This window comes from Pogona vitticeps, chromosome 2 (assembly GCF_051106095.1).
Source record: "Pogona vitticeps strain Pit_001003342236 chromosome 2, PviZW2.1, whole genome shotgun sequence".
Taxonomy (NCBI): domain Eukaryota; kingdom Metazoa; phylum Chordata; class Lepidosauria; order Squamata; family Agamidae; genus Pogona; species Pogona vitticeps.
In genome coordinates this window covers 171,230,814-171,243,256 of record NC_135784.1, presented here as the reverse complement: position 1 = coordinate 171,243,256, position 12,443 = coordinate 171,230,814, and the positions used below count along the sequence as shown (strand labels likewise).

Below are 12,443 nucleotides of genomic sequence, written 5' to 3'. Positions count from 1 at the left end.
TTCTTTCCCCCCCTTCCTTTTTAAAATTCCTACATACTTCTGAAACTAGGTGTTCACCTGTCCCCTGACTTCTGTCCCTGAGGGAATCTGTTGTAGGATCACAGTCATTTGTGCCTTTGATTGTAAAACCAGCTTTTCTAAATGCTTTCTTCTGACAAAAATGCCGCACTAAGCTGTGTTTCTTGTACACAGTTTGTGATCAGATATTGGGTTGTTGGATAGACAACTGGTTCTTAACCTTGGGTTACTCCGGAGTTTTGGACTGCAACTCCCAGAAGCCTTCACCACCAGCTGTCATGATTGGGGTTTCTGGGAGTTGCAGTTCAAAAGCATCCTAGTAACAAAGGTTAAGAACCACTGGGATAGACAGTTATTACGGGAAGAGTATTGAAGGACATAGTTCCCACACTGGGAAGACAGATACATCTGTAGTCAGGAACACAGTGTAGGATTTGGAACAGTTGTATATGCCTTACATTTCAGATAGTGAGATAATCTTGGTTCTAGAAATCTAGTGAGTTGAAGCTCTAAATACAGTGGTGCCTCGGAAGATGAATGCCTCGCGGGATGAAAAACTCGCAAGACGAATAGTTTTGGTGATGGGGTTGATGACTCGCAAAACAAATGTTCCTATGGCCATGCTTTGCAAGACAAATGTTTTCCGTTTTTTGTTCCTGCCTCATGTTTGCTGATTTTTAAATGTTTTTCTATGATGTTTAAAAAGTTAAATTTTTATTGAAATTTTTGAAATCATCTGCACAGTATGTATGGCTTTAAAGAGCACTTAATTAGCCCTTTGTAAACAAAATTTGACTTTGTTCTGACTTTTTTTGCCCATAGGAAGCATTAATTAGATTTCAGTGCATTCCTATGGGAAAACGCATTTCACAAGACAATTTTTTCACAAGACGGAATTAATGGATTAACTGCAGAACGAATTAAATTCGTCTTGCGAGGCACCACTGTATTGCATCAATTCTTTTCATTGTATTTATTGTGATGGAAGTGTAGGTCCTTTCAAATAAGGCAGCACGACAGAGCTTTTAGCAGCATTCCCTTGGTTCTCTCTCAGACCGAAAAGGAGCCATTTTATAACCCTAAAACTCCAAATACTGCATCATTTCTTGTGACTTGCAGCTCATATATTGAGGAAGCACATTCCTTCCTCTGTTCTCCTTTGAACAAAGATTAGCATTGACTAGCTTAACTATTAAACCGTTCTGTGATTTGGGCACACTTAAGACAATGCTGGTGGTGGTGCTAAACTACAGAAGCCTGTGCTGCAGGGTCAGAAGACCAGCAGTCGTAAGATCTAATCCATGCAACAGAGTGAGCTCCCGTCGCTTTGTCCCAGCTCCTCGCCAACCTAGCAGTTCGAAAGCATGCAAGATAAATAGATAGGAAGGTAAAATGGCATTCCCTAGTCACGCTGATCACGTGACAGCGGAAACTATAACAGTGCTAGCAGTACGACTTGAAAACAGGATGAGGACCGCCCCCTAGAGTCAGACAAGACTGGACTAAAAATGTCAAGGGGAACCTTTACCTTTAAGACAATGCACTAAATTTAAAAGATAGAATTGGCTCAAATTCTTTTTACTTTCGAGTTCACAGCTTGTCCCAGTGGCTGAAATATTTATTTATTTATTTATTTATTTATTTATTTATTTATTTATTTATTTATTTATTTATTTATTTATTTAACTTATATGCTGCCCACACTACCCGAAGGTCTCTGGGCGGCTTACAGCATTTAAAATACAATAAAAAGGCAAAATAAAAGGACAAAATAATTAAAATGCAATTAAAATATATATTCTAAAAATTGCCATCAGACCCACAGCTGATATTATTTCAGTTAAAAGCCTTCTGGAACAGGAAGGTTTTGACCTGGCGCCGAAATGTCATCAGCGTTGTCGCTAGACAAATCTCAGTCGGGAGGGCATTCCATAGTCTGGGGGCAGCTGCCGAAAAGGCCCTTTGTCTACAAGCCCTCCCTCTTATCTCCTTAAGGGATGGCTCTTTCAAAAGGGCTCCCTGGTTAGATCTTAACTGCTGGGTAGGTTCATATGGAAGGAGGCGGTCCTTCAGGTATCCAAATATGGAGCTGTGAATCAAAATATCCTGCCATGAATTCTGGAGTGCCGTATTCTCTCAACCCCCATTTGTAACATACAGATGATAATACAGTCCTAAGTTGTGTGGATTCCTATAGTATGTATATTAATACTTGAGAAGTTCCACACAGTATATAAATGAGAAGTACTATTATTTCCCTATGTCTTAAGGGTGACCTTTGTTGATTCTAAAAACAGCTATATACAACATCCAGAAAGTGCAAGCAAACCACGAGGTATTCTCTATTGCTCAATAACTGGGATCATCCTTCCTTTTTCAAGACCTTTATCTTACCATATTACCTGCTGTGAACCATCACGCTGCAGTAGAGAATACAAAGTTAAAAGCTTGCTTAAAGTAAAGAATGAAACAAAATTATTTCCCTGCTGAAAAGTTGTAAATCAATCACAATTTCAGGCATGAATTGAATGATGCCTAAAGTCAGCATGTCTGTCAAGTTATCAACCCGTAGCATGCTTTTTAAAAGAAACTTACCACTCTGCATCATAATTGACACATACTGTAATCTTCTTTTCTCACCTAGGGTATCGGGATCGAGATCGGGATCGTTATGATTCAGATCGATACCGTGATGGCCCCCGAAGAGATATGGACCGTTTTGGGGGCCGAGATCGCTATGATGACCGTAGAGATTATGACAGAGGAGGTACTGTGGGTTATAGACTTCTTTATGTTTCTGGGGATTAAATGGAATCTCTCCTAATCCTTTCTGTCTCAATAACTGCTTGCACTACTATACTGTGTAGCTTCTATTTCCCCTTTCCATATCTTGTATGCAAGTGAGTGGAACGTGGAAGGTCTTCCTCCTTTGAAGGTGAACCTAACTGGAGTTGCAATGTGCGTTAAAGAGAGCTAGTGTGGAATTTATTTTTCCCCTCCTAGCGAGGTCATTTTGCTTCTGTGTTTCCAAGATTAGCTGTTACCTTTCTGAGAGCCTACAGGGGTCAAGAAATGTTGAGGTCTTATTTAAATAAATGCAATATGAACAGCTAATGCTCGTCACACCTTCTCCCACTCTGTCATATTAGTCTCACAAATACTATTATGATTCTACTGAGGTTTTTGTGGTGTGTTTTTAAAATTTTGTTACTTGTAAGGTTGGTAACTTTGGTTGCTATACAAAATCAATTCAGTTGTTGCTCTAATAATGGAAATAGTGTTGCTCTGTCTTCTGCATGGTGCATCTTGCTCATTCTTCACTGCATCATTGTCAGTTGGGTGATATTACATTAGTATAGAAGAGTGAAAGACTAGGCTTTTTACTGTATTAATAAAGTTTTACTTTTGGCAAGGTTTTGAACTGAAATAGTTTTCCTGAAATTTTTCTATAGAGCTGTGTATAATGTTCTGCAAGTTATATTGTGAATTCCTCCTGAAACCTTAGATTTGTCAGTGCTGTCTCTTTTTGCTTAGCAGCTGCTTGGTTAAGGATTGTATGCCTGTGTTGATTGCATATAGATTTGCCTTTGAGGGAAAGCACTTTTTTTGATGTATGTCTCTTTTGATCTATGAGTCTGTTTTGATTCCTGAGATAGCAATCTGTGGTGCTGTCCTCAACATTTCCCTGAGGGATAGCCATGTTCCTCTGTTGCAGCAGAGTGAGGGATTCTTGTTTAATAGAACCTTAAATACACTTGTTCACCCTTTAAGCTACCGCTGCTTCCTGTTGTTCACAAACCAGTATAATATCCCCTCTCCTACAGGCTTCGATTCAAGGTCAGGCAGTGGCAGGAGGGCTTTTGGTAGTGGATACCGCCGGGACGATGATTACAGGGGTGGTGGTGATCGCTATGAGGATCGTTATGAGAGGCGGGATGACCGGATGGATCGGTGGAGCAGCTCACGGGATGACTATAGCAGGGATGACAGTCGACGGGATGATAGAGGTAGGTCCTGTGTTTGCTTAGTGGCAAGAAAAGGAGATGTATTGGTTTGTGCTGCTGTCATTATCTGTTGCTGGAGAGCTTTCTTCCATCCCTTATTGTTTGTTGTTTTCTAACATGGGTAAAAAGAGCGATCTTGAAATTAATCGTAAACCAGGTGTGGGAAGTCTGAGGTTGAGGACCAGGTTTCACTTGGGTCAATATCTTGGGGAGAGCTGTACCCCTCCCCAAAATCCACAGCATGATCCCTCATCCATAATCATCTTCTATTTATTTGTTTACATTGCCTCTCCGGTGCATATAGTACCCAGCTAGGCCCATGAAAACACTGGGTTAAGGAAAAAGTATACATTAGTCAGCACTTTTTAAAAAAAATGATATGTAGCAGAATCATACGATTTGTTGATTCCTGTTGGCATTTGATTCTTGTTGTGACTCTTCTTCGTTTTAGCATGTTTTTGTCATCTAAATGTAATCTTCTATTTCTAGTTTAGATAAATCAGCTTTTGCTTTATCTTGCAATCAGTTGCATGGTATGTCTGCCTTGTTTGTTGTCTTCAACATTTTGTGGACGGTTTCCTTTTAGGTCCCACTCAGAGGCCCAAATTGAATCTGAAGCCTCGGAGCACACCCAAGGAGGAAGATACATCTGTAGCTCCTGCTACCCAGTCTAGCCGTGCAGCCTCCATCTTCGGGGGGGCCAAACCTGTGGATACTGCTGCAAGGGAGCGTGAAGTAGAAGAGAGGCTACAGAAGGAACAAGAGAAACTCCAGCGCCAACTGGAAGATGATAAGCCCAGGCTGGAACGACGGCCCAGGGAACGGTGAGAAGTAACAATGAGTGTGTGGCATGCATGTATTCCCATTAGAGATCAATTCAGTTCTTCAAAACAACCCTCTATTTTATGAATGTGGGATAATGTGCTTCTGTATCCACAATTCAAAATGCTAGGAAATAGCCTGGAAAGCCAGCAGCAGGGAGAGACCCTGAGGCAGGAGGTAGGAGCCGGTGGGGGGCAGATATTTTTGAATTTTTCCCGGGCTCTGTCGGCTGGGAGCGCAGGGCGATCGGGCAAGGCGAGGAGCACTGTGTGCAACCCTGACAGCCCCCTCTCTCTCCCTTGCGAGCCTGCCTCCCGCCCCCCACTCTGTCTCCAGCCACTGGATCTCTCCATGCTGCTGGCTTTCCAGCCAGGCTGGAAAGCCAGCAGCATGGAGGAACCCCACAGTGGGAGACAGGGCCCTTTAGGGAGGCCATTTGAATTTCCCAGGCTCCTGTCTTCAGCCGCTGGGTTCCTCCACGCTGCTAACTTTCCAGCTGGGCTCCAGGAGACTGCGCCACCGTTTGTGCGCAGGCACAAACAACCTTTGTGGGGGTGAGTGGGGGGGAGGTCTGTCTTGGCGGCCCAGTCAGGCTTAAGCCGCGGACCGGCAATGGGCCGCGGACCGGGGGTTGATGACCTATGGTCTATAGGATCTTGTAATCTGTTCCTTTTGATCTTTCACCTGGACATTGAGCAAAGCTGTATCTACTTAGCTTCTGCATGTTGCATTGTTATTAGGTGCTCCTGGCCATTTAGTGGGTGCATCATGAGTTCAACATCAGGAAATTTCAGCACTAGATTTCCTTTAGGTTGTAACCTGCTTGTCCACTCTCTTGAACAGAGGTCTCACTTAAGCCATAACCTTCCTTAGGAGCAATGCTACTGAGGAAAAGCACTGAGCACCTTGGTTCATATGATTTAACTTAGTTAGATCTACTGTATCTGGAATTCTGCATTCTTAAGTTCTGTTGTGTCCCACACGTATTGTACAGTAACTGGTGCTCCCTGTATCTAGGCACCCCAGCTGGCGTAGTGAAGATAATCAAGAGCGGTCACGGACTGGGAGCGAATCCTCACAGACTGGCAGTACAACCCCTTCTGTGGGAACAGGCCCAACAGGAAGAAGTAAGTTGCTGTTAAAGTATTGTTTGTTCAACTCCAAGATGAATCTTATCTGTTTCCAGAACATGTTATTAATTTCAGTAAGTCAATCTTACGTAACTTTCCAAGGGGAAGATTTGTTTTGGTCGTGTGGCAGACCTAAGTTCACAGAAGGGCAATATCTGTATTGGGTCCAAGCAACTTCACAAGAGTGTACATGCATTCAAATTCTCTCAGACTTCATTGGAAGAGAAGGGTGTTTTGAATATGAGGGAGCAAGGAGGAACAGAGGGAAGTCCACAAAGTTGGCGCAGGTGGAGATGGCAAGGCTATTGGTGTAGACTTGAAGAAGTGGGTGTTCTTAGTGCTGCGTAAGCACATTTGTCCATCATCTACCAGCAGATCCACTGTGTAGAAATCAGCAGAAACATTCAGAAAATAAGCCAACTATTAATAAGTAATTTAGACTTCCTGTTATAGAGGAAGCAGCATGGGCAAGGAAGAAGTTAGAATACAAATGGCTAGTGTTGCCAGTTTTTTAATGTTGTTGGTTTTGTTGCATTTTATTTTTTAGCATAGTTTTGTTAACAAGGTATATAATTTTTGGTTTGGTCTTACTGGTGATGCATCTGTTTATCCTCTTCCTCACTGACACACCCATGGTGGATATTGTGTCAATGTGCCAAACAAGCTATGAACCAAACAGTGATCCATGTGAAAGAGTGACTACAGCATTGTAACACATTATTTAATGAATCTTAACTTCAATATATAGATAGTTTGGGGTTTGTTTTGTTAGGGGTAGTGTAGTCTTTGGAAGGGAGAGTTTTGGAGTTGATCACAGTTGTTAGTGCTGGGGAAAGTGGGTGGTTTAACTCAATGGGTCAGTTTTCTAATCAAAACCTGTTGTCTTATGTTGTGGGCCAGTGGGGTGGAGAATTCCAGCTGAGTGGAAGGCAAATGGAGGACGACTTTCTTGCAAAAGAGACTCAGTTTATCACCTCCATCTTTCACCTGTAGTCAGCTTCACAGCCTCCACTCCCTCTGGCATACAGATGAGACTGCCTAATAATACAGGATTGTACAACAAGAATGTCCAATGATGGCAGAGAGAGAAAAAAAGTTTAAGAATAAGACAGCACAAAATTTGCCCTCTGCCTGCAGTTCAGGGTTGATGCACAGCTTCGAAATCACAATTTTCCCAACGGGCAGTTCTCACTTCTGTTGCAAAGAAGACAAAATAGTTCAGGTCAAAAAGAAGCAGGACATTCAACAGTGACATGGTTTGTTATAGTTCTACAAGAGACCATTTTTGGGCTGGTTCTGTGATAATGGCCCACAGTGTATAGACTCACAGGTTCATTTGGTGGTGCATGGTGGCTAAATGTATCAGCCAACCTATAAATGTTGAATAACTGAGCCAAAAAAAAAATGCTTTCTCAACTATATGGCTTTGAGGGGAGCCCACATAATCTCATTTTCTGCCTTTATAGCCTCACGGAGAAGAGAGAGTGAAAAGTCATTGGAAAATGAAAATATAAGCAAAGAAGATGAAGGTCTGTCTCCCACATCCAAGAATTCCAGGGAAGAGAAGCAGCCCTTGAAGGTGATGCCAGCTCCTCCACCAAAAGAAAATGCTTGGGTAAAACGCAGCAGCAACTCGCACCCAGCACGCTCACAGAGTTCCGATTCGGACCAGCATTCCCCCACCAGGTGAGGGTCTCTGTGGGAGCGGTCCTGCCTTTGCTTTTTACCACAGGTCTTAAGACGACTTCATTTGCAGCAGAGGTTGCAAGTTATTCATGGACATTTTTTTAACCCTTATCTGTTTCTTCATCGCAAATCTTCTGGCAGTCATTACAGAAAGAATGTATTGAAAATGCTAGAAAAGTGAACTGGGGAAACCAAAACAAGCTTTTATTCAGCTCAGTATCTTTGACCAAGACTCTACTCAGTAATTTATAGCAGGGCTCCCCAACCCCTGGTCCACGGGCCGGGGCCGGTCCACAGGACTGGGCTGTGGAGACAGATCTGCACCCCACTCCCGCATGCACACATGGTGGGTGCGTCACGCTCCCGGGGAGCGTGTCACATGACACCCCCACCTGCAAGCACGGGGCGTGCACAGAGCCTGACCCCACAACCGGTCCACAGTTCCGAAAAGGTTGGGAACCACTGATTTATAGAATATAATTCAGTTGAAGCTGAGCAGTTTAGTTGCTTATTCAGCCTTTTGAAAAACTGAAATTATGTATCACAGCATTTCCACTTCTACACCAAGCAAAGTTACCTCTGTTCTATATAAATTTATGCAGGTTTGTTTCATTTTATCTTTTTGCATAGTTTTTGGCTTGATGGGGCAATTGATTAAGAGGCAATTGGGAGACATTGAAACTCATTCAACCTGAGAGCACCCCCTCTTTCCTTTCTTACTGTTTTTGTTTTGCGTGTTTTGCGTATCGTGTAATATAATGTAGTGCTTTTATCATTTAGAACCGCCTATTTACACTTTTATTATATCATTTTATGGTTGTTAGCCACCTAAAGTGGTCCTCACTGACCAGATAGGCGGGGTATAAATTAAATAAATAAATAAATAAATAAATAAATAAATAAATAAATAAATAAATAAATAAATAAATAAATAAATAATATGAAAATGTCTTTCTTTTGGCCTTTTCCTTGTATTAAATGCATATGAAGGAACAATTCTATATAAATAATAGGATGGATAACTGTATGCTGTAAGAACGTACAGTTCAAAAATCAACAGCATAAAAACTGTCCGCAATATCTTGGGTATTTTACCGGGGGACTGTATTAGGGCCCGTGGGGCAGCATGTGACCTCTGGGCCATTTGTTGCCCACTGCTGCTTTAATGCATTAGGTCTAGTTCCATAAAAAGCCCTTGACTTAATTAATGCATTCAGTCTGATTCTGTCATGAGAATTAAGAGGAGCTCTAGGCTCAGGCACCAGGCATTGGCTGCCTGCTTTCAAGCTATCCTTTGTAGCCTAAAGGACTAGGACTGTGTCATTTTAATGAAATTAGAGAGAATGTTTATTCCCAGTAGTAGCTTTTGTGTCCTTACTGGGCTGGTATGAGGTATAGACAGCATTGCTTTGAGTCTTCTATGCCAATAATCTAAATAGTCAGATTGTTAACCAATAGTTAATTTAAAAACTTTATTTACATATATGCCGGCTTCCCAAAAACTAAATTGAGAAGTACTACATTTTCCCCCATCCATCCCTGTTTATTTTAGTGTCCTGCCTTTTGCATTAGAAGCCTGAAGGCAGGGCCTGTCTTCTGTCATTCACAAGCCACTCTGCGAAAATTTCTAGCTAATAGAGGCAAAAATGCTGCTTAAAATAGGAAAATTAATTAAATATATTTCCATACAAAAAAACAACTCGGTTTCAAATGTTCATAGGTCTCACACTGTTCCTGTGCAAGATGTAAAGCATTGATTTGATACAGGTCATCCTGTGAAAATCTGTTGGTCTGAGAAATCCCATCTGGATGTATTGTACTGATTTCAATTCTGACACCATAGTTCCTCAAAAGCTTCTTTGTGCTTTCTTTCGTGTTTACTTCTTTTGCCCTAAAGCTGCATATGTGATGGGCTAAAGGACAGCACCACACTAGAAGTATGAAACCTTCAGCTTATATTTGATGTCAGATAGCATAGGTGGCGATCAAGGTCCAGTGTAAGCTGTAGGAAATTGGGACTCATTGATTTGTGCTTTCTTGTAGTGGCAGCCAGGCAGTACCACCCTTGCCATCAGAAGATGGAGTGTCCTCCAAGAACACACCAAGAAAAGGTAAGGTTACTGTGGGAATTTGCACGTGGCAGTCTGTGAAGAGGAGAAACAACGCTGCAGCTGAGAATGTACGCTGCATGCATTTCCGGCCCTGCTCTGCATTGGACCTGTGCACCTGTTTAGGACAAATGTTATAAATGAAGTGATTCTTAGTGCAAATCAGGAAAAGACTATTCATTGAGGAGGCATGGAAAGCAAATACTCCACAGTTTAATGGCTTGTCTCTAAAAGTTATAGACAGGCTTTTGCTTTCCAGAAGAGGGCAGCAGAGCTCTTTCACGTATCGAGTGAGAAACAGCCCTACATTTAATCTGAGAAACTTCTTTCTGGCTGCATCTTGGGTTCTTTATGTTCCAGGATATTCAGTAAAGACTTACTTATTTGTATCCTGCCTTTCTGCTAAAAGAATAGGTGGCTAATATGATGAAGTTTGAACAAAACAACTACAAAGAAACATATAAACCAATTTAAAACTGAGTTAGAAATACATCCTTAAGAATAAATAACATCTTTTGATCTGATAAAGACCCCCTTCAGGCATTAAAGATTTGTCTGAATAAAAAAGTCTTTGCCAGCAGAGGGACAACAGAGAGGGGACCAGCCTTGCTTCCATTACCAAGTAAATTCCAGAGTCTAGGAGTAACTGCCAGGAATGCTGACTCTTGTGTCATCGCCAAAGAGGCATTTAAAGGCAACAGGAAAAAGGAGGGCTTCCTTCACATACCTTATCCTGCCACACCCCCAGTCATATGGAACTCTGTACATTTTCAGTTCTATACCTTAACATTATATACTTTTTCACTGGCAAGAGGTACTCTATAAGGTTTATGTTAGAGGTAACGGTTTTATTGGGAATCAGAAAGTATCACAATACAGTTATAGCTGTCCTGTCTAAGAGAGTGGCAAATGTTGCTATTCTATGTTTGTTTATTCAGAAAGTTCCAGTGTGTTCAGTGGGCTTGTTCCAGACTGACTTTATATAAGATTCTTGCCGTAATCTCATAAAGATGATGTATGTTACTGCAGGCAGTATCAATTTATATTATCATAACCTTGAATAAGCTGATGCATATAGTAACTCACCAATAACAATTCAGACTTAATTTAGGTAAGGAATGATCCATAAAGCTGTCGACTCTAAGGAAGAATCTAGAATGGACTTTTACTTGGTGCCTAAGTATCTGTTAAATATTATGATTAATAATAATCAGAGCTTGAAAAATGCACTCGTCCACTCATCTGTGACGAGTGAAAAATGCTGCTCAATGAGTCACCGCTCCCTGCCTGCCTCCTTCCCCTCCGCCTGTCTCTCTCTCTCTCTCTCTAATCCTGCAGTCCTCCCCTCCCCCCATTGCAAAAGGAAAACTGCCCTCTTCTTGTGAGAAGTTAGAGGAGCACATAGAGATATAGCTCTGCAGAAGAATGTAAAGTAGTCCTATGCTGGAGAATATGGAGATTCCCTGCTCCCAATTTCAACTGAACGAGGAAACATCCTGGGATGGGAGGGAACCGTAGCTCCTTAAGAGGCTGAGCGCTTTTGCTTTCAGTTTTATTTTTGCTGGAGACATTCATAAGAAAAGCATTCAGAATACAAGCTTCATGACCCCACAAGCACGCAGGTAATAAAGCAACCCAAGTCTGAGGGAATAAATCAGTGATTCCCAATCCCAATAAATTGCTATAGTCCAGTCATGCTGACTGGTGAAATTTGTGACTGACTGGTGAGACATTCTAAAAAATTTTAAGACATCATCATCATCATAATTTATCATGCTCTTACCCCACCCTTTAGCAAAAAAAAACACACAAAAAAAAACCCTGAAATTGCTTATAGAAGGGAGCGCCTGTACTCCAGCTGACAGTCTCAAATGTAGAAGTGCTACAGAAAGCCTTAAGGAAAGGAAAGAAGGGAGTTCAGTGCTAACCTGTTAGAAGACAGAGATGATGGAGGTGTATCTGGTTGCTATTCCCCTGCAGCCTGAGCAATTAATAACAGTTGGAGTCTAGTAGATGATATATAATGGAGACCCCTCTCTCTCTCTCTCTCTCTCTCTCTCTCTCTCTCTCACTCACTCACTCACACACACACACACACACACACACACCACCACCACCACACCACACCACACCACACCACACCACACGGAACATGACTATAAACAAGGATAAACTTCACTGAAATAAAGCTTTAATTCTAATCAGAAGGGCTGAGTAGTTTGGGTGCTGATAACTAGTAGATAACCCAGGTGGGCTAACTAGGCATCTCAAAAATGGCTCTCAGAAGTAATATGGGTGGGAAGCTAGCTACCTGCAGCTTAAATGCTTCTTGGGCAGAATTGGTCCAGACAACTTTAATGAAGTTTCCCTAACTTTTTTCAGGCGATGAAAACAGACCTGATGGTGAAATGGAAAGTGTTCCAAAAGGCCGAAGTGGGAGTTCTGGCCATGGTCCTGGAGATGGAGGCAGCAGAGACCATTGGCAAGACTCAGATAGGTACAGTTTTCTTCACATTCTACTCTGGATTTCTTAAGTCATCATTCCAGTTGCGTTTGTGTTCTTGTTATGAAATATGCTTGTTGACAGTAATGACTAGGTGTGAGGTCTGTAAGTAGATGTTTTTTGCCTTGGATTGAGTCAGCTGAAACCTTGCCCACCTGACTGTTAGCATTAG

The 12,443-nt window shown here is 41.9% G+C and overlaps 1 protein-coding gene across 1 annotated transcript in view; it reads left to right on the top strand.

Moving 5' to 3' along the window:
- Positions 1 to 12,443, top strand: part of EIF4B (eukaryotic translation initiation factor 4B) — a 42,435-nt gene that overhangs the window by 26,395 nt on the left and 3,597 nt on the right. The window contains exons 7-13 of the mRNA XM_020778821.3: positions 2,663 to 2,785; positions 3,843 to 4,025; positions 4,609 to 4,846; positions 5,862 to 5,971; positions 7,441 to 7,660; positions 9,704 to 9,771; positions 12,151 to 12,265. Of these exons, the coding sequence (XP_020634480.2) occupies positions 2,663 to 2,785; positions 3,843 to 4,025; positions 4,609 to 4,846; positions 5,862 to 5,971; positions 7,441 to 7,660; positions 9,704 to 9,771; positions 12,151 to 12,265 (1,057 nt within the window). The remainder of the gene's footprint in view (positions 1 to 2,662; positions 2,786 to 3,842; positions 4,026 to 4,608; positions 4,847 to 5,861; positions 5,972 to 7,440; positions 7,661 to 9,703; positions 9,772 to 12,150; positions 12,266 to 12,443) is intronic.